Source organism: Epinephelus fuscoguttatus, linkage group LG7, assembly GCF_011397635.1.
Source record: "Epinephelus fuscoguttatus linkage group LG7, E.fuscoguttatus.final_Chr_v1".
NCBI lineage: Eukaryota > Metazoa > Chordata > Actinopteri > Perciformes > Serranidae > Epinephelus > Epinephelus fuscoguttatus.
This window is the reverse complement of record NC_064758.1, coordinates 20,734,516-20,752,760: the sequence shown is the minus strand read 5'-3', so window position 1 is coordinate 20,752,760 and position 18,245 is coordinate 20,734,516. Positions and strand designations below refer to the sequence as shown.

General features: G+C 39.7%; 2 protein-coding genes across 7 annotated transcripts; one reads left to right on the top strand and one right to left on the bottom strand.

Annotated features, from left to right (window-relative positions):
- Positions 1 to 1,321: 1,321 nt before the first annotated feature.
- tardbpa (TAR DNA binding protein a) lies at positions 1,322 to 8,718 on the bottom strand. 4 transcript variants are annotated; one of them, XR_007449648.1, is made up of 7 exons: positions 7,934 to 8,717; positions 5,639 to 5,802; positions 5,361 to 5,501; positions 3,887 to 4,057; positions 3,612 to 3,732; positions 2,688 to 2,834; positions 1,322 to 1,943 (listed from the first exon to the last, which is right to left on the bottom strand). XR_007449648.1 is itself a non-coding variant. In XM_049581069.1 (6 exons), exons 1-6 carry the CDS (start codon positions 8,172 to 8,174, stop codon positions 2,740 to 2,742), a joined length of 933 nt encoding a protein of 310 aa, XP_049437026.1. In that variant the 5' UTR covers positions 8,175 to 8,717; the 3' UTR covers positions 2,016 to 2,739. The 4 variants fall into 4 exon arrangements, 2 of the variants coding, with proteins under 2 accessions (XP_049437026.1, XP_049437025.1); XR_007449649.1 differs by having other exon boundaries at positions 3,648 to 3,732; XM_049581069.1 differs by lacking the exon at positions 1,322 to 1,943 and having other exon boundaries at positions 2,016 to 2,834.
- Positions 8,719 to 10,472: 1,754 nt separating this feature from the next.
- On the top strand, positions 10,473 to 17,789 carry lg7h1orf127 (linkage group 7 C1orf127 homolog). Of its 3 annotated transcripts, none has more exons than XM_049581015.1 (11): positions 10,473 to 10,549; positions 10,631 to 10,713; positions 10,793 to 10,894; positions 10,981 to 11,105; positions 11,209 to 11,352; positions 11,435 to 11,473; positions 11,628 to 11,765; positions 11,869 to 11,953; positions 13,209 to 13,405; positions 13,568 to 13,685; positions 16,811 to 17,789. In XM_049581015.1, exons 1-11 carry the CDS (start codon positions 10,509 to 10,511, stop codon positions 17,314 to 17,316), a joined length of 1,578 nt encoding a protein of 525 aa, XP_049436972.1. In that variant the 5' UTR covers positions 10,473 to 10,508; the 3' UTR covers positions 17,317 to 17,789. The 3 variants fall into 3 exon arrangements, with proteins under 3 accessions (XP_049436972.1, XP_049436971.1, XP_049436973.1); XM_049581014.1 differs by having other exon boundaries at positions 13,209 to 13,420; XM_049581016.1 differs by having other exon boundaries at positions 16,815 to 17,021.
- The last annotated feature ends 456 nt before the right edge of the window (positions 17,790 to 18,245 follow it).

Here is an 18,245-nt window from a genome sequence, read left to right as displayed (position 1 = left end):
TATTTTAGCTGTAGGGAAGTCTTCTTCCTTTATGAATCAACAGCATCCTTATTTTATCATTTCAACTACTTAAATTTAGCTGAATCAGAGTTTGTCTTTCATTATAAACATACGTATAAGGAGCAGAGTATGTTACAGCAGATGCTTTCAGGTACAGCTGTTACAGCTGTTGCATCCAGAATCGTACCTCAGTGAGAAGCTGGCAGAGGGGACCCTCAGAAACCACATCATCTCCTGGGATGAACCACCCTGTACGAGCTTCTTCTGGGAGACCTTCTCTACCTGCTAGCAGCGGGAGAAATCACATCACTTCACACAGTGTTCACGTATTAACACAAGTAAGGTTCAATTTAACTACAGGTAGAAAAGGATACCTGTGGCCCAAGACTGCTGGTATGATAACTTATCTTTGATGCAGGAAATTAATTACCCTCACAGCCTTGCATGAAATTTTAGTACCATTACAAGGATCTTATTATTTTATTAGATATGTACCATATTTTTTCTTACCATCTTTATTCTTTGAACTTCGAGTAAATATAGGAGTCAGGTCATAACTATGTTTCATAAAGGTTTTTTGTTTGTTTGACTACATTTAAAAAATGGTTTTACATCTACTTTAATTAAAGGCCTTAAACAGAAAATATGTGCAGGTTTTATGAACATTTTTTTTTATGGTTAAAAAATTTCATACTCGGATAAAGATTTTTTCCCATTACCAACACACTATAGAGATATTAAAAACAAAACCAAACCAAACCAAACCATCCTTCACCTCGTTCCAAGCACTTTGTCCGCTAGCAGGACAACGAATAATATTGTATTTTATATCTGATTTCTTCACTCTCTGGGTTTTGCAAAGCCATTTCTTAAGGACATTTTCAAGACTTTTTCATTTAAATTCGGTTTTGGGGGAAACAAAGTAGCCATTTAAATTCTTGGTTGTCTCCACTTGGTGTGTTGACAATTCTCTGCAAACAGAGAAATAGCACAAAAACTACTACATACTTTACAAACCAAAAAGTTATTACATAAAGATTTCAATAGATAAGAGGCAAAGTGGGTGTCTAGTCCCATAGTTCATTACAAACTGGCACTTCAGCACCATCAACAGGCAGAACATAAAAACCGCACCGTTACAACAGCCAGCAAACACTTTACAGCATTCTTTACGCAAAGGACTGAAATCGGAATTTCCGTATAAAATCTGCGGGGAAAAAAAGCACCAAATTAAAGGCACAGAAATGTTTAATAATAAACTACAGATGGAGACCAGTAAGGAAAATGCTTACATCAATCTACATTGAGAGACGACAGATGATTACAAACTCAAAACCTTTATTTTACACCGCAATACTAAAATATTTCCATACAGAAAGTGTGAGTTCCTGCTGGCATGTTCAATCAGTCGTTCAAGTCCCTTTGGAAATCTCTTGGCTCATACAATCCAGCCACTTTACAATCAGGATAAACAAAATGACAAGAACACATCCTGCCTTATTCAAATGCTTTCTGATCACAATGAATTGAAACCAACCAGTTAACACTTCTATAAATCATCAGTGCCTGTATTGAGGACAAGTGGTAAAAGGTTTCACTGACAGAAAAGCAGGTTTCAGATTAAAAAGGCAGACTTTGTTTCACAAGTTGGAAAAAAAATGACTGCTGCCAAGCTGCAGGTGTGACTTTGGTCCTATTTGTGACATTTGTAGGTATAAACAAATACCTCAGCCCAATTGAGTGGTCCGCTCTAAATTTCACTACGGGATGGTCCAAGGTTTCTTGCTAGTGAGGTGAAGAAGATCCTTTGCAGGAATTAAGGCAGTCGTGCAGCAATTCCATTGTTGGTTTGTGCCGGCCCACCCAACAATGTCTTCAGCTTCTCCATAACTGACTCCAACCTGGATTCAGACGAAAACCCGGGCTGTCCGTGTCCGAGGTTCCTATACATGTAAATTAAAGTGTTGGCAGTTCAATTAATGTAACGTCAAAAATAAGTCACTGTCAAGAGTGTATTATACCTAGTCAAATTCATTTTTATTTCAGACTTCCCTTTGATTCACAAAACATAGAAAATGCATTCATAACCACTTCAAACACAAACTTTCGATGGGAACTTGTCAAACATTCACCACATCAACCTCAAACTTCAACACACTTGCAGTGTTTTTCCCTCACACAGACTTCACCAGCACAGAGTCACATTTTCACACAGAGAGGGTGGTAACAAGGAGAAAATAAAGCACACAACCAGACACGGCATTCACATCAAATCAGACAGCAAGAGAAAGCTACGAAAAGGTACAAATACTCATAGCACTTGACATTTCACTGTGTTTGTAAAGAATTAAAGTTGATAGAAAACGATGAGTGAAAGCAGAGACCGTAGGGATCTCGAGACGCAATAAAATGTCCTTGTGATGGCCATTAGGGACACACTCGTACTTGCTTCGTCCTCTCACACTCGCACAAAGCCACAGGTCTTCTCAACTCTCGCAGACACTTGTCTCTTTAAAAAAAAAAAAATTCCACAAGCAGTCCGTCTCACACTTCTTTCATTTTGTCTCCCGTTCGCTCACTCTCACTCGGTCCAACATCAATCCCACTCATTGATCTTGAAAAGCGACAAGAGCAGACAAGATTTCTATATCCGTAAAAAAGGGGAGAGGAAAAAAGACAACACCCACCGTCTAACACAGTATATGCAGAGTGAAGCTGTGTTCTTTGATGGCAAAGCATTTACACATGGGAAGAGGGGAATTGATACTGAGATCTGTCGAACATTGCTGCCAATGAGGCGCTTCCTCCCGGGAAATTGGGAAAGAGTTGGTGAACTGCAGAAGAGACTTTCATGAAGGCGTTTCCAAAAGACGTCAAACAAAAACAAACAAAACGATGCAATCATCTGCATACAGATACACAATTATATCAAGCCCATTTTACAAGGGGCTGAGGGGGCTCTCGAGATACTCGTGCATGTTTATAAATATTTATCTTGCATGCACAGTCATCTCTGTGTAACATTTTCTCAAAAACAAAAAAAAGTGAGTGTGGCAGTTTCCACTAACAAACTAAACTCTTCACCCATTCAATGCATGACTACATAATCAGTCACACACAAGTATAAATTTTCTCTTTACCAAAATAAAAGGCAGTATATTTTTAAATAATAGGAACATAAGATATAAGCAGTTCCCAGCTGTAGGTATACTTACCAGATTAGCCTAATAGCAACAGAAAAGCTAAACTCAAAGCTATCTACATCCCCCAACTAGAAGACTTAGACTCCATAGCAGTGCCAAAGCCAGAGCTGAAGCCCCCGCTGGAGGGGGTGTTAGTGCCTGCAGCCCAACCGAGGCTAGCTGAGCTGGGGCTGCTGTAACTGGTGCTGGAAGAGCTATAGGTCTGGTCTCGGGTCGTAGTGGCTGTGCCTGCTGTCGTGCTCACACCCTGCTGGTTAGCCAGCATGCCCATCATTCCCCAACTGCTCTGCAGTGCTGCCTGGGCAGCAGCTACCATTGCTGGGTTAAGACCCAGAGCCCCGAAGTTAACCCCACCACTACCGCTGCCTAGCCCACCACGATTACTGCCATAGCCCTGACTGAACCCACCAGCCCCAAACCGCCCTCGATCCATCATTTGCCTACTATTATTGTGTTTAGGCTCAGCGTTGGAGATGTGCACGCTGATTCCCTTGATGATCAAGTCCTCTCCACACAGGGCTTGGGCAACCTGAGGAAGAAGTGAGGAGAAGATTATCACTCTTGTGATTATTATAGAATCAACTAATAATACAACTCATCCAACTCACCCTCACGTGCACATTTTATGTATGTGAAACAAATAAAATAGAAATAAAACCTCTGCCATTTATGATGAATCTCACCTGGTCATCGGCAAATGTGACAAATGCAAATGCCCGGAAAGGTTTGGGGATGAAGACGTCAGTGACTTCGCCATACTGCATGAAGTACTGCCTTAGCTCATCAGTTGTCATGTCCTCTGTACAGCGGCCAACAAAGATTTTACGGCTCCGCATGGGCTCATCAGGACATGCCTGAGAGGACAAACAAGCATAGCTATAAATTAAGCAATCTACATGATGGTTGTTTGTGTTTTAAAGTAACACTTCTGACTAATTCAGAATTAGTTTTCCAACAGATAATACACATCTGTGACTTGCATTTCGGCTGCAGAACTAGAGCAGATGTTTTGATCCATTGCAATTCAGTGAATGTATCATTTAAAAAGCTTTGAGTCAAATTAGGAAAAATACAGGAAAAACTGCTAAATAGTTGTTCTGTTTGCAAAGTTTCATCATCTGTGATAGTTAATGGTTGTTTCTAGTTTGTTTTCCAGGTTTGACATAATGTGTAAAATCAAAACAGTTTAGCATCCCTCATTAAAACTATAGATTATGATTTCCCCATCATAACATGAATTCAATATTCATGTGGAAGGCTACATAAAAATGTTTAAGAGCAGAGACCTACATAAACCTACATATCCCCAGTATCTTATTAACTGACCCTTGCCCCACAAACCAATCTGCATCTATTTATACCACAAGGTTCTAAACTATATCCTAGGATTGGAGGAAAAAAATTGACTCTTAGATGCATTGCAATGCATGATGATGCAGGCATGGGAGATTCTGCATCAGTTTAAAAATGTTAATAATCTATTGTCTAACTGTTAGTGAATAACCTGATATTGACAGAACAAAAAAAGAGGCAGGATATAAGCATAAGGCAGTACAGCACCCAGGCTGTCTACAGCGCCCACATGCTGGAGTTATCTTATCTTGTAATTCATCTTCCCAAAAGGCAGCGATTGTGAGCATGTTTTTATGTCTAAATAATTACATTTGCGAGACAAACTTGAAGTATGTTGTGAATACTTTGAATGCCATCACCCAGAGTCAAACATTACTGGAGCACCACAGTAATCAGCAGTGATGTTACCAAATGAGATTGGCTGACTAATACACACTGCAGCATTACAAAACTTTAAACACCTCTGTGGTGAAGAAAATAACCTTTATGCTCAGCATGTTTCACCTAAAAAACGCTGCACCCAGCCCGCCTTGGGAAAATAAAAAGGCTGCAGGCCATTTATCCTGATTGCTAGTTGTGGTTCATACTGTATTTCAGTGTAATAAGAACACCAGTTAACAGTATGGCACCAAGTATACTGGAGCAAGAGACTAAAATTTGTGCTGCCTTATCCATCATTCAATCAAGAATTGAGTTTGAATCGAATCTGGCAACAAATAATCATACTAAAATCACTTGACTCATGAGGTACAGAAAGACTCCCACCCCTACTATACTCTGCACTAAACATGGTGCCCAAAATACCTTTGAGTTGGGAAGTTTGCAGTCACACCATCGTCCATCAATCATGTGTCTCTGAGCAATCACTTTGGTTTGCGTCTCATAGTCGGTGAATCGGACAAACCCAAACCCTTTTGAGTTGCCGGTCTTTAGATCTCTCTTGACCTGGAGTGAACACAGAAGACATGCATGCTTATTTCCATCTTTAACTGAACCAGAAACACAACAAGATGTTCTTATTACACTCTAAGCCTAACAAAGGAATGTTGACAAAAATGCTGAGAGCCAGATGAGAAGTCTACCTGCACCATGATGACCTCCCCGAAGGTAGTGAAATAATCTTTCAGGTCTTGTTCAGTAGTTTTCCACGGCAGCCCGAGAACAATAAGATCTGACGTCTTCTGAAAGCCCCTTTTTACTTTCACAGCTGAGGCAGCGTCTATTTCATCCATCTTCCTTTTGTTATCTGTAGAGAATAAACAGATACGAGTTATGACAGGAAAAAGAGCCAATCCCATGCAAACACATATCTCTCTGAAATAAGATGAAAGGTCACACACTGACCCTCTGAGCTCTGTACTCCCTGGTGGTGACAGCAGAGACAACAACCAAGATACAGTACATGACCAAATCCCCAAATATTAGCTCCACATCTAGTTGTAGAACAATTTACTCAATTCAATTTATTTGTTACATGAAATCATAAATATGATTTCAGTAAAATGAATAATTGTCAGCTCCTTCAATATAGTAGTAATAAATGTCAATGTCAATGTTAGGTTAGGATAAGGCAGGGTCAACACTCAGTATCCTTGTGGCTTGAGGGCAGAAGCTCCTCCTGAGCTTCTTCGTGCTGGCCTGGTATAACCGGAACCTTATTTCCGACCTCAGGAGGGTGAAAAGGAAGTTATCCGGGTGGCTGGGAGCTTTCATGATTCTCCTTGCCTTATTTTTGCAGCGTCTGGTATAAACATCCTTTATGCAGTGTTGAGCAGTGCCTATGGTGTGTTCAGCTAAATGAACCGCTCCTACTCCTAACACATGCACATTAATATGCTGGTTAACAGCCCGAACGCTCTCTTTTTATCCCAAGGTTTTGGAACCTGGATGCAAAAAGCATGAGAGAAGTGATGTTGGGTATTAAAGCCTCACTCAATCCAGTTCATCCCAAAGAAGTTTCAGGGGTTATGGTCAGAGCTATGTGCAGGCCAGTCTCAATGGTCTACAACAAACAAGGCCTCTACTTCACATATCTAACTTTGTGCAAGGGGGGCATCGCCATGTTTGACAAGGAAAGGGCCTGTTGCTACAAAGATGTTAGCATGGTGCTACTGTCAAAATCATTGCGTTGTGAAGTATTAAAAGAACAGCTCACCCCAAAATCAAAACTATATTTTTTTACGCTTACCTGTAGTGCTATTGATCCACCTAGTTTGTTTTAGTGTAAGTCTTGGAGGTATTGACCATAGAGATGTCTGCCTTCTTTCAAATATAATGGATCTAGATGGCACTCAGCTTGTGGTGCTCAAAGCAATAAAAAAAATTACATTTGAAAAACTCAACAGCAATGTCTCTTGCCAAAAATCATGACCTGCTTACTCAAGATAATCCACAGACCTTGTTGCAAGCAGTTCCATGTAGGAACTATTTTCTATCTAATGAACAACATCTGCCAGCCATATCACCATGCAGAAGGAAGAGTGCATCTATTGCTAGCTCACCTAGCACCACTGAGCTAGCTAATGTTACAATTCAGCCGAAGAGGATACCATTACTGTTTACAACTTGTGCTGTCATGAGCCCAAGCCTCTCATCTATGAGAATATCAACGCTTCCTTCTGTGCAGAGATGCGGTTGGTGGGTATTGTTCAGTGGAAAGAAAATAGTTCCTACATAAAACTGCTCACACAAATATCTGTGGACCAAGCCATGATTTCTGGAAAGAGACATTGCTGTTGATTTTTATCAAATGTATTGTTTGAAGCTTTGAGCACCACACAAGCCGAGTGCCATCGCTTTCCATTCTATTCTAGAGAAGGCAGACATTTCTGCAGAGGATATCTGCAACACAGGGCAACTGACACCAAAACATTGTAGACTGAAAAGCAGTATTACTGGTCTTTATCTTTGTTAGAAGGTGCCAAAAAAGAGCTAAAATGGATGCCGTCTAATACATCAAACCTTGCAAAGACGCTAATTCAACTTTGTCATTGTTGAGGCTGCCATTTGTGGTGGTGTTCAGCTGTGCTGCACTGTATTAAGAGGTGTTCCCAATATTTTGACCAAGGCATTTATAACCCTGGGGTTAGACATGATATTAGACACACCACTCAGTGTTAGAGCAAAACAGCTAATCAGCAACATAATGGCAAAATGAAAAGTTGAATCAACATCTCTCCACAAACAAAAACAAAACATTATGGCTTTCATGAAAGTAGAATCTGTTATTGGGTTGATGAATTGTTAAGCTAAATTAGTTGTAGCTGGGTGTGCCTAATAAACCGGCAACTTAGTGTTTGTTTCCAGGGTTCATCACACACGTTTGGTCATACATTATGCAATGAGAATGGGGAAGGCTATTCACACCAACACCTCACCTTTGGGGTAATTGACGACATATACCAGGTTTCCCCAGTCGTTCTCAGGTGCATGCAGGACACCCTCCACAAGCCGGACTCCCCTCATGCACTGGGACTCTGGGTTCCTGTACCGCAGCCCGCACGCCCCTGGGAACTGTGCTGCTACCGAGGACAGCAGGATAGTCCCGTCGTCCTCTGAGGGGATCTCCATGGGCTCCTCGTTTTCATCCTCGGCCACACGAATGTACAACTCTGACATGGTGTCTAAATGGCAGAGCGCTGGTCCAAGTGGAAGCAGCGAATGGAGCTAAAGTTAACCACCGGAATGATGCGCACGAGTTTGTAGCGTCGATGGTCGCTGAAGTTTACTTAACAGGATGACGCAACCGAAATGCAATGGCAGTCAAACACAGACAGACAAACTGTGTGAAACGCTAACACTCACCTCACAACTCTCTAACATTCAATAGCTCACGGCCATAAATACTGTAAATTCTTCTCTGCTTCGTAGCACGCGTAAACAAGTTAGCCAGCGAGCTAGCTAACAAGCTAGCAAACACAAGACGGCTTGAAAAATGAATGACCATCCAGTTTCGCGCTTTGTATACTGTCAGCAAATACACGAGTCCTCTTCTTGTCTACGAGCGTGTGGCCGAGGAATATAAGTAAATAACAACACCGACAAGTTACCTTTTTCTGTAATATATAAGTACTAAATCGCAAGACCCCAGAGAATATTTGCAGCAGCACACGGCTAACCTCTGTAACCTCAAGCTAGCTAACAAAATGGCTGCGCACCATAGAGATGACATCATCTAGTTGGGAGGGCACACTGGTACTTTTTGTAGGGATGCCAAAAAATAAAATGAAAAACATTTAGTCGACAGTTTGACGTCACATCACCAGTTGTTGGTTAATATTTTATAAACTTGACTTACACTTAATGGAGTAAGCCTTATTCATGTTGTCGTGTTTCATAGCGTTCACAGGGCAAAGTTAAAACACCTGAGTTACCCTTTGAAGTCCAAACATAACATTCACCTGAAAAGCCCAAACAAAAGGTGCGCACTGAAAATACAATGTATTTATCATGCCACTATGAGGCATGTGAAAACATTTATTTCCTCCTGTAGCCTACTAGATGAATTGATTTATCATTTTTGGCTTTTTGCTATATATTTTTCAATATGAGGAGAAAAAAATAGAATTATGTGTTTAATGTTTGCCAAAATGTATCATCCGTGTGTGAATGTACCTAGTGATCCCAGTTGAAGTGAACTGAATTGTAAGGAGATAAGATAAGATAAGATAAGATGAGACTATTAATCCCAAACTAGGGAAATTCACACTTTACAGCAGTGTAAGAGTCAGAAGCAAAGGGAAAAAGCAAAAAAGTGTGCTAAAAAAGGATAAGAATATTAAAAAATCAGATTAAGTAAAGATAGAATAATATAACAATATAAATAAAATATGCACCATATACTCCAACTTAAACAGATACTGTATATCTATGATTGATACTGCGCAGGACAACCAAAATACACATGGTGTGTAGCGTATTTACTGTCAAGATAAAGAAATGTAGTCTACACAGTAACATAATATATCTAGTCTGTGTTTCTTATTTCATTCCTGTCATATATATGTATATATATTGAACATTTTGGAGAAAATTAGTTCATCTTGAGGGGCTCACCTGAAAAATCTAAGCCTGTTTAGGGCCCTATGGTCAATGACATAGGGCCTAGTTGAATTAAAGACACAGGACAAATGAAGTGGTCATCACTGATGCACACTCTGTCAATACAAGTCAGTACATTTCATATTTTACAGTACAGTTGGTTTGAATGTTCTAAATTCTAAATAAGAGGGGTCGATTATTCATTTCAATTTATTCTTTAGTTGTGTTTTTATTTTTTAATATATTTATATTTTTACTTTTACTTTTTTTACTATCATTATTTATTTTATTTTATTTATTCCTTTTTTTATTGCAATTGTTGAAATTTTAATGTTAGACCCTGGGGGTGGGGACAAAAATGTAAAAATTGAGACCATAATGTTCATTGTTTTTACATGGTACCTGTTAAATGAATAAATACATTTATCAACAAACAAAAAATAGAAAAAGAAAAGAAATACAGAATATTTGCATTGGATGAAATGGAATGGTGTAGCTGTAAAAACATTAGTTAAAGTTTGGTTTGAAAATTTTACTCATTGAAAACATCATATAATTTAAATGAAGAGCTGGAATGACGTGCATATATGTGAGACTGTGGCATTAGATTATTTTAAAGCTACTCAAGATGAAATAAAAGGGGGAAACTTAACATTAAGGGCTTAACAGATCATCATCACAAATTCTTAAATGACAACACCTTAGCAAATAAAAGTTCTTGACTGCCTTGAGACCTGTTTTTCACACGAGCTGGAGACAGTGATCATTCTATGGGACTTTTTTTGTCACTTCCCTTTAACATGTCAACGCAAACACACCTGTGTTATTTCCCTCCCCAGTGACATCAGCCCACGTACCTTCAAATAGGCTGGGGTCAGACTGCTCATGTAAGTTTTCATCAGCAGAACTGGCATGGATCATCAGAGAAGATTTGGCATCCTTGTTAGAACTATGTGAGTATCATAATGTACAAAACTGACTTGGGCTAGTCACAATTTTGAAAATGTAACCTCAATGTACCTTTTTTTCAACAGTGTTTTGCATTGTTTTATGATGAAGAGTGTGCTTTGCATTCAGAAAAGAGAATGGATTGACGTCCCAACAGCAAGATTAACAGGTAAACTTTTTTTTTCTTTTTTTGCTGTAATGAAAAACTATTGTTGATGGTGCTTCTTATAAAATGTTTGCATTTTCAGAAGGAGATGTAGCCTGTTTTTCTGAATACATGGAGATGTGGATACACAGTGCAAGGATTGAGGGGTTGGGACTCTGGCTGTCTGGGGCCTTACAGATCCAAGGTAATTCTTTCAGACACAATAAATGACAAAATAATGAAACCAATATGAAATGAAATACCTCTGAATCATCTTTTTCTGTCTGCAAGTCAACCTTGCTTCTCTGGATAACCTGAACCTCCAGCTGTCTGCCTGTGGATTCTCACTGCACAAAGACCCTGACAAAAACTTTATTTTTAGAGTCAGTTTCACTGGATGTTTTGTTCAGCAACAGGTATGTCACTCTTTTAGGAAAAATCTCAGGCATATACACAAACTGTGACACTTGACCTTTGCAGCTGGGCCTGGTGGTGATACTTGTCTGGTTGATTTTTCAGCATGGCTACCATGTCCTGACACTGAATTTGGTGAAAAGGATAAGTCGATTTGGAGGCAGACCTCACAGTTTCCTGATGAAGTGTCCTGTTGTTTCTGTGCTGCCTAGCAGAGAGAAAATCCAGTGTGACCCAGAGTATATCCAGGTGACAGCTGACTGGAGTTTTTCATATGTAACTTTTCACTGTTTTAATTTAAATAGTAACCAAATTTTCTATGCATCCGTAGGTGACCAGACAAGTTCCCTCTGACAACTGGCATAATGAGGTAGTAATTAAAATCAGTCCAGTCATGCAATCAGCCCTTGAAATTGTGATTGCATTACAAATGTGAACAAATATTTTTGCGAACATGTTTGGATGAGAGAAAGAAAACAGGCAGAAGGGAACTGTCCGACTGTGTCTCTGTGTTTGCATTACAGCTGCAGTGGTCTCTGTCCCTGAGCGATCACCTCGTTGTAGCTCTGGAGGATGCCAGCCTGATCCAGATGAGCACTGACATGAACGGACCAGACATCACAGTTCAAGGCAGGAGAAGGGAGGTCTTGAGCCCTGTCATAGTAAGAGCATTCACACAGCATCCTGCCACCTAGTGACCAATGGCAACATTACAACTAAAATTCACTTCATCACTGTGTTTTGGACTGTCTCTGGTTAACACAGGTGATGGAAAATGAAGGGGAATTTTTGGCCTTGAAGCTGGTCAGTGGTCAGTATGCCTACAGTATGGAAGCTACGTGTCCTAAAGGTGGGTCATAAGCAGAGAGTCAGTACTGGAGGTTATTTTCCATTGTCACTCTGCAACCTTCAACATGTTTATCCCAGTCAGTATTTAGAAAGTACTCCGATCCTTTTCTTAACTTAAAGTACCACTGCATTGATGTAAAAATACATCACTACAAGTAACAATCCTGCATCCAAATTCCTACTAAGGTCAAAGTACAGAGGTATTATTTAACAGGATAATATACTCAAAGTATTCAAAGTAAAAGTCCTCTTTCTGCAGAAAAATGTTGCATGAGCATAGGAGTAGATTTCAGGGGACAGAAATTGACCTCAGTGGTAATTTAATTAAATATTCACGAGAGTGTAGTGTAGTGAGCAGACTCTGTTTTTCTGTCATGTTACATGATCTCTTGTCCATCACCCTGTATTCATCATCTGCATGTGCATGCTTTTGTAAACCTTTTTGTAGATTTTGGGAGGGGAACACAGGGGACACGTCCTGCTCAATATTTGGAACATGTGCATTTATTCCACCTCATAAAACATGAACGTTGCGGAGGACTTTTATTTTGACATTAAACCACAAAGACAGAAAAGGCAGAAATCGGTGCATAAAAATCCACCAGAATGCAAAAAATGAAGTATTGATGCTCAAAATTTTTTACATGTGAAAACTGATATATTACTGCATGGTTAGATTCACACTGATATATTAATATCCATGTAGCATTTTACTGTTGCAGTTGGTCAAGGTGGAGCTACTGTTAGATAATTTATCCAAAGTTGGGTAGTTTAATGCAGAAGCTTTCTTGGGGTCAGGCCACTTTCAAAGGGTCAAAAGATAAATCTGAGGGGGTTTGGATGATCAATGAGGGCTGGGAAGACAAACACAAATTTGAATTCACCATGGACCTTTTGAAGTGTTGCATACTTTTACCTGTTTTGGGCCTTTGACATTCAAATTAAACCATCTGAGAAAATTAGAGAGGCTCCAACTACACACTGTTCTCTTGTAAAGGTTCATAAGCCAGAAGGTTGGGAGTCACTGGGCTATCTTTGACAGTGAATTGTATTTTTATGCCTACCTCATGTTTTCATCTAAACTCTTAATCTGAAAAGATGCTGGTAACTATATGTGTCAAATATAGTGCTGTAAAAAGGAATATATTTCCATCTGAAATGTAGTGAAGTTAAAGTATGAAGCAGCATAAATGAAAAGTAAATGTACTTTCACCAGTGATCCCAGTAACAGATTTTATCTCTGATGTACATTTCAGTGACCATGTCCACACCAGAGGAGACTGTGCTGCCCATTTTCAAACGACGTATGGGTTTGACTAAGCGAGGCAGTTACGAAAACGAAGCACTGACAGTCAGTAATGTGTCAGTGAACCAGACGAATCATTTCACTGTGCATGAGATGGGTGAATTTGTGACACTGATCATTCCTACAGCACAAATACTCCAGACCAAGGTTTGTGCTGAAAAAGTAGGCACTCTTATGTTTCTAAACCAGAGTTAACACCATGTTGGTATATTCTGTGTTTTTGACATTTCTTAAAATATAAGTAACGTACATGTTTTCCCATAAGGATTCATTACAGTGTAAAACATCTAAACCAGGTTTGTTTTACAGACCTGCACAGACAACAAACAACTCCTGCAGCCGTTCTACAGGGTGGATGTTGTGCTCACCTTCAAAGAGACAAATCACAAAATGCAGTGGACCATGGAGAACACACTGCCGTGCACAGGTGAGTGTGCTGCTGATGAACACCGTAAAACTAAAGTGGTGATTAATTATTGGATGATATTTTGACCACTAGCCATTGAAAGGCTTTTACTGTAGTCACACCAGGCACTTACTTTTGTTTGTTGCTCAGTCAATTAATCATTTAACTTTATGTGGCACCTTTCATCCACTTTAAAGTGAGATAGAAGTTAAAGCATAAGTGATTGATGGAAAACAAATCCAAATAAGATAAAAAAAAAACACACCAAATAACAGCAAAACAATGGAGAGTAATGAAACTTTAAAATAAAACGATAATAAATTCACATATATAAAGCACATGCGATTCATAAGAAGTAACATTATAAAAGACTTAAACCTAAAATAGGGGAGGAACGTTTCTTACTGTTATGAAGATGTTTATCTATTCCCAGCATGTTTTCTATATGAGCATAGGAACAAGTGACCTGATCAACTTGTATCTACTTTAACTTTAGTTTTTGCTGTCAACCTTATCAGGTGTAGAGATGTCTGCCTTTTCTGGAATATAGTGGAACTAGAAGGCACTCACATTACAGGAAGGCGCCATTAATATTTACATTTTGTGCTGTCATGGGCCTTTTGTCCATAAGTAGATGCACGGTTCCTTCTGTGCAGTGATACGGTTGGTGGGTGTAGTTCACTAGAAAGAAAATAATTCCTACGTGAAACTGCTCACAGCACTTGTGTGGATTATCTTGAGTAACCAGGTCATGATTTCTGGAGAGAAACATTAGCTTGGAGTTTTTCAAATGTTTTTTCCTGGATGCTTTGAGCACCACAATCCAGTGCCATCTAGTTCCATTATATTGGAGAGAAGGCAGACATCTCTACAGCCGATATCTCCAACACTCTGCAACTCACAACAGAACAATCTAGACTGATAAATAGCACTACAGGTAAGATTAAAAATAGGTATTTTTGATTTTGGGGTGAACTGTCCCTTTAATTGCTGGACACAAGATGTCTCCTACTACACTGAAAAGTCCATCCTCACAGTGTGGTCACTGGAGGCTTCAAATTTCCATATCACACTTGTGTAAGCTGCACACTGGATCATGACTGACTTTCAAACAGGTGATGTCACAAAGTCATGCTCATATGTCCACATGTTAAAACCTGATTTAAGGTGTCTCAGCAGATGAACGTGATAACAGCCTTCTAGTGTCAAAGTCCGAGCATACTTCATTCTGCACAGTGAAGCTCCAACAAGAACATCTAAGAAGAACAGAACAGAGTGGAGGGGGGTTTTAACTAGCAAGTCAAGTTGGTGTAATAATAATAAAACAGGGATTTATAAGTTAATGGAGTTACTGCAGGGAAGCTGAGATAAGCTGCTTTAGTGTTGTGATGAAAAACGTTTGTAAAATTGAGCAAATAATCCTGACCCATTAAAGCTACAGTAGGTAACTTTTATAAAAGTAACTTGTTGCCATATTTGCAGAAACTGTAATTACACCCTGACAATAGTAGAAAAAAATCATTCCTCTGGCTCCTCCTAGTGCTCCTAATGGCATTTGCAAGAATCCACTGCACCTTAATTCTTTCTTTTCAGCTTGGTTTTTGTTGTCGGTCTTCTTTTGTTCAGGCTACTTGTTTTTGCTGTGCACTCTGTTGTTTGCAAAGGAGGGATGGGCAGTGTTTTCATTGTTGGTAGCGGTTTCTCAGTGGTAGATACTCCTCCTGGCACTGATTGGTTGTTTTGTTCGCTTATCTTGGAAAAATTATCCCTCTGAATGGCCAGAGGTGAAATACTTTGATATCTAAAACTATCACAAGGTAAAGTAATCATTAACCCACAAAGATCAAAACTGGGCTTCACGTAGCACAGTTTTCCCCTATCTCCTTGCTGAGGCCTCACTTTTTACTGCTTAAAAGTTCAGTTTTTCAGTTTTGCAGCTTGTAAAAAAAGTGATTATGGATTCTTTACCATGTTGGTGGTGCATCCAATCACAAAACAGCTTTTAGGCTTTTTTCTGTTGTTTGCTAGCAGACATTAATGACAAGGAGACACCAGCACGCAATACATAGTCAATGAAGGGTGATGAATTGTTGTCCACTCAGGTGGGGGCAGGACTTAAATATGATCTGTCTCTATTATACCCCGTTTCCACCAAAATTAACACATGACCGTGGGTTTTTTTCAACACATTCTCACTCCGACCTCATCACATATTGATGTTTGGTCATGGACCCTCCATGTCTAGATATGACGTGAAAGGTACCCTGAGTGTGTTAGTTGTTTGACGTTTTGGAATGACATGTCAAGTTCTGCCTATCACAAGCATTGTCTTCTTTCAAAACACACTTCTGTTACTATAAACTACACTGGCGACTGACCGCATATCATTCCAACATTAAATGGCGGCTTTTTTCTTCTGTGTCTAACGCTGCAAGTCACTGCCCAAGTGTTGGATTTTCGACGACTTCGGAGTGAGACCGGGTTAGTTTTTTTAAACAACAGGGGGATAAGCCTGCTAAAGCCTGCCGGAAAACAGGTTAATAAACAGTAGAAAGCAGCATGGAGGCCTTTGAAAACTTTATGGTGGTTACTTCTTTTGATATATCTTTTAGTTATTCAGTCTCTGTTTCAAACTCAGTGCGGGGGAATTTGGATTGTGTTTGAGTGCTGCTTTGGTGGAGACGGACGTTATTTTGTGATGGCCCGTCATTGCATCTCACCAGCAAAGGAGCTTATAATAATGAATTCACCTGATTCTTGTGTTCCCATCAATGCTGATCGGAGCTTGAGGCGATAAATACCCATGTCTACTGCAGAGTGATTTGACACTGGTGTGAATGCAGATTAAAACCTTTACCATTACATTAAAAAGGCAGATGTTAGCAGGTGTAAGCTGTTTTTGTATGTTTGTTTGTTTGTTTTTTTGTGCAGTGGGAAAGGGGCTTTAGGAGCACCAGGAGTTTCCATCTCATGTGCTACTGTCAGAATTTAAAAAAAATAAAAGTTACCTGCTGAACCTTTAATTTTACTCCAATATCCATATTATTATAAAATCATTATTCAAAGTATGGGATCATAAATATTATATGTTTATGGATGTTAATTAATTTCACCGTGACTAAAATGATGCAATCATATGTCCACAGCCAGGCCTGATGCACCACACATCACATCCTCTCCTGTTTCAAACACCACAGCTCTGTCCACGCTCAACTTTAAACACCAGAGTTTAACTACAGAGCAGCCGTTGATGGACCACTCCACCATCCCTGTAGGGAAACTAAATGAGAGAGCTTCATTCAAAGAGATGACTGCAGAGTTTTCCACGACTAATTCACCTCACACAGAGACAGAGGCCCGCAGCTTTAATTTCCACACTGATGAGGTGTCAAGGAGTCAAAGTGGAAATTTGTCTTCCAGGTTTGACGGAGACACTTCCATTAATACCACTGAAATACGCTTTTTTGATTTTCTAAATGTGACCGTACATACTTCAGCAGAGCCAGATATCGTTGAGTCATCAGCTGAACCATCAGAAGCATCTGTCCTCACAACGGTTCAACCTGAACAAGAAAACCAACAATTCAACACCACCAGTGGGAATAAAGAGCTGCAAAAGCAGAGAGGACTGAAGTGGATTTGGGGGGACTAGAAACATGACAGAAACAACATCATGCAGTGCACTGATTCCGGAAGCAAATAAGCTTCACTAGTATCCTATAATACAACCTGCATGTGTCTTTCAGGTGTCAGCTTATCAGTTTTTCTTATCATTAAAAGCTTTATATGGATTACTAAATTGAATTTCCAGTTCCACCTCTTTTGTTTTAATTCTCATCTGTGCCACATGCTGCACGTCTGTTTGCAGTCTTGAAAGGTGATGCTGTGGTCAGTCAGCGCTGTGAAGGTTGATTATACAAGCAGAAATACAGCCAGACCTCTGCCAGCCGCTGCCTCAGGGTGGACATTATCCAGACGCAACCGAGGCAGGCGTTAAATAAACATGTCTCTATCCGAGCAGCACAACAGGCTGACGTAGAGAAGACCCTGCAGTTGTTACAGCTGATGCCACCTTCCAGAGACGCTTTGTGTTGGAGACGTACATAATAAAGTCTTGATTTTCAAGGATACGGACAGTCTGCTTGTCAGTGAATCTTTTTCAGGAATTTGATGTTTCTTAGGTTGAACTTGACGCTTTACAAACATTATTTTGTATTAAAAAAGAATAAATGTCTGACTAAACATTCAGCTGTGGTGTTGCTTTATGTGTCTTTGCTGCAGTATACTGAACCAACAGGAGAGGGCACTATTGCATGTGTTTTTAAAGAAAACTCTGGATGGGCTGCAGCCTGCCTGCAGATGCCCATTTTCAAATGAACTAGTTTTACATGTACGCTTATTTTCTTTTTATACAAGTTGCTTTCTGTCTGTATCAACAGCTGAGATGTATTTGAGTCATGACCTTTCTCTGAGTAATACAACATGTAGTAGAGAGGGGAGTTAACTTTAATTAGGCATTCATCTTTGCCAGAGTAGTTAATTAGTTCCTTTATACCTTAAATGTATACCACACAAAATCAC

Bases quoted from the DNA above. Each gene is read 5' to 3' on its own strand.
- tardbpa (XM_049581068.1), bottom strand. From the start codon at position 8,174: ATGTCAGAGTTGTACATTCGTGTGGCCGAGGATGAAAACGAGGAGCCC. The intron at 5,803-7,933 runs GTGAGGTGTTGG...TATTCTCTACAG, and splicing joins TGTCGTCAATTACCCCAAAG to ATAACAAAAGGAAGATGGAT. The intron at 3,733-3,886 runs GTGAGATTCATC...CTTCTTCCTCAG, and splicing joins TCACATTTGCCGATGACCAG to GTTGCCCAAGCCCTGTGTGG.
- lg7h1orf127 (XM_049581014.1), top strand. From the start codon at position 10,509: ATGGATCATCAGAGAAGATTTGGCATCCTTGTTAGAACTAT. The intron at 11,474-11,627 runs GTAGTAATTAAA...TTTGCATTACAG, and splicing joins CTGACAACTGGCATAATGAG to CTGCAGTGGTCTCTGTCCCT. The intron at 11,954-13,208 runs GTGGGTCATAAG...TGTACATTTCAG, and splicing joins GGAAGCTACGTGTCCTAAAG to TGACCATGTCCACACCAGAG.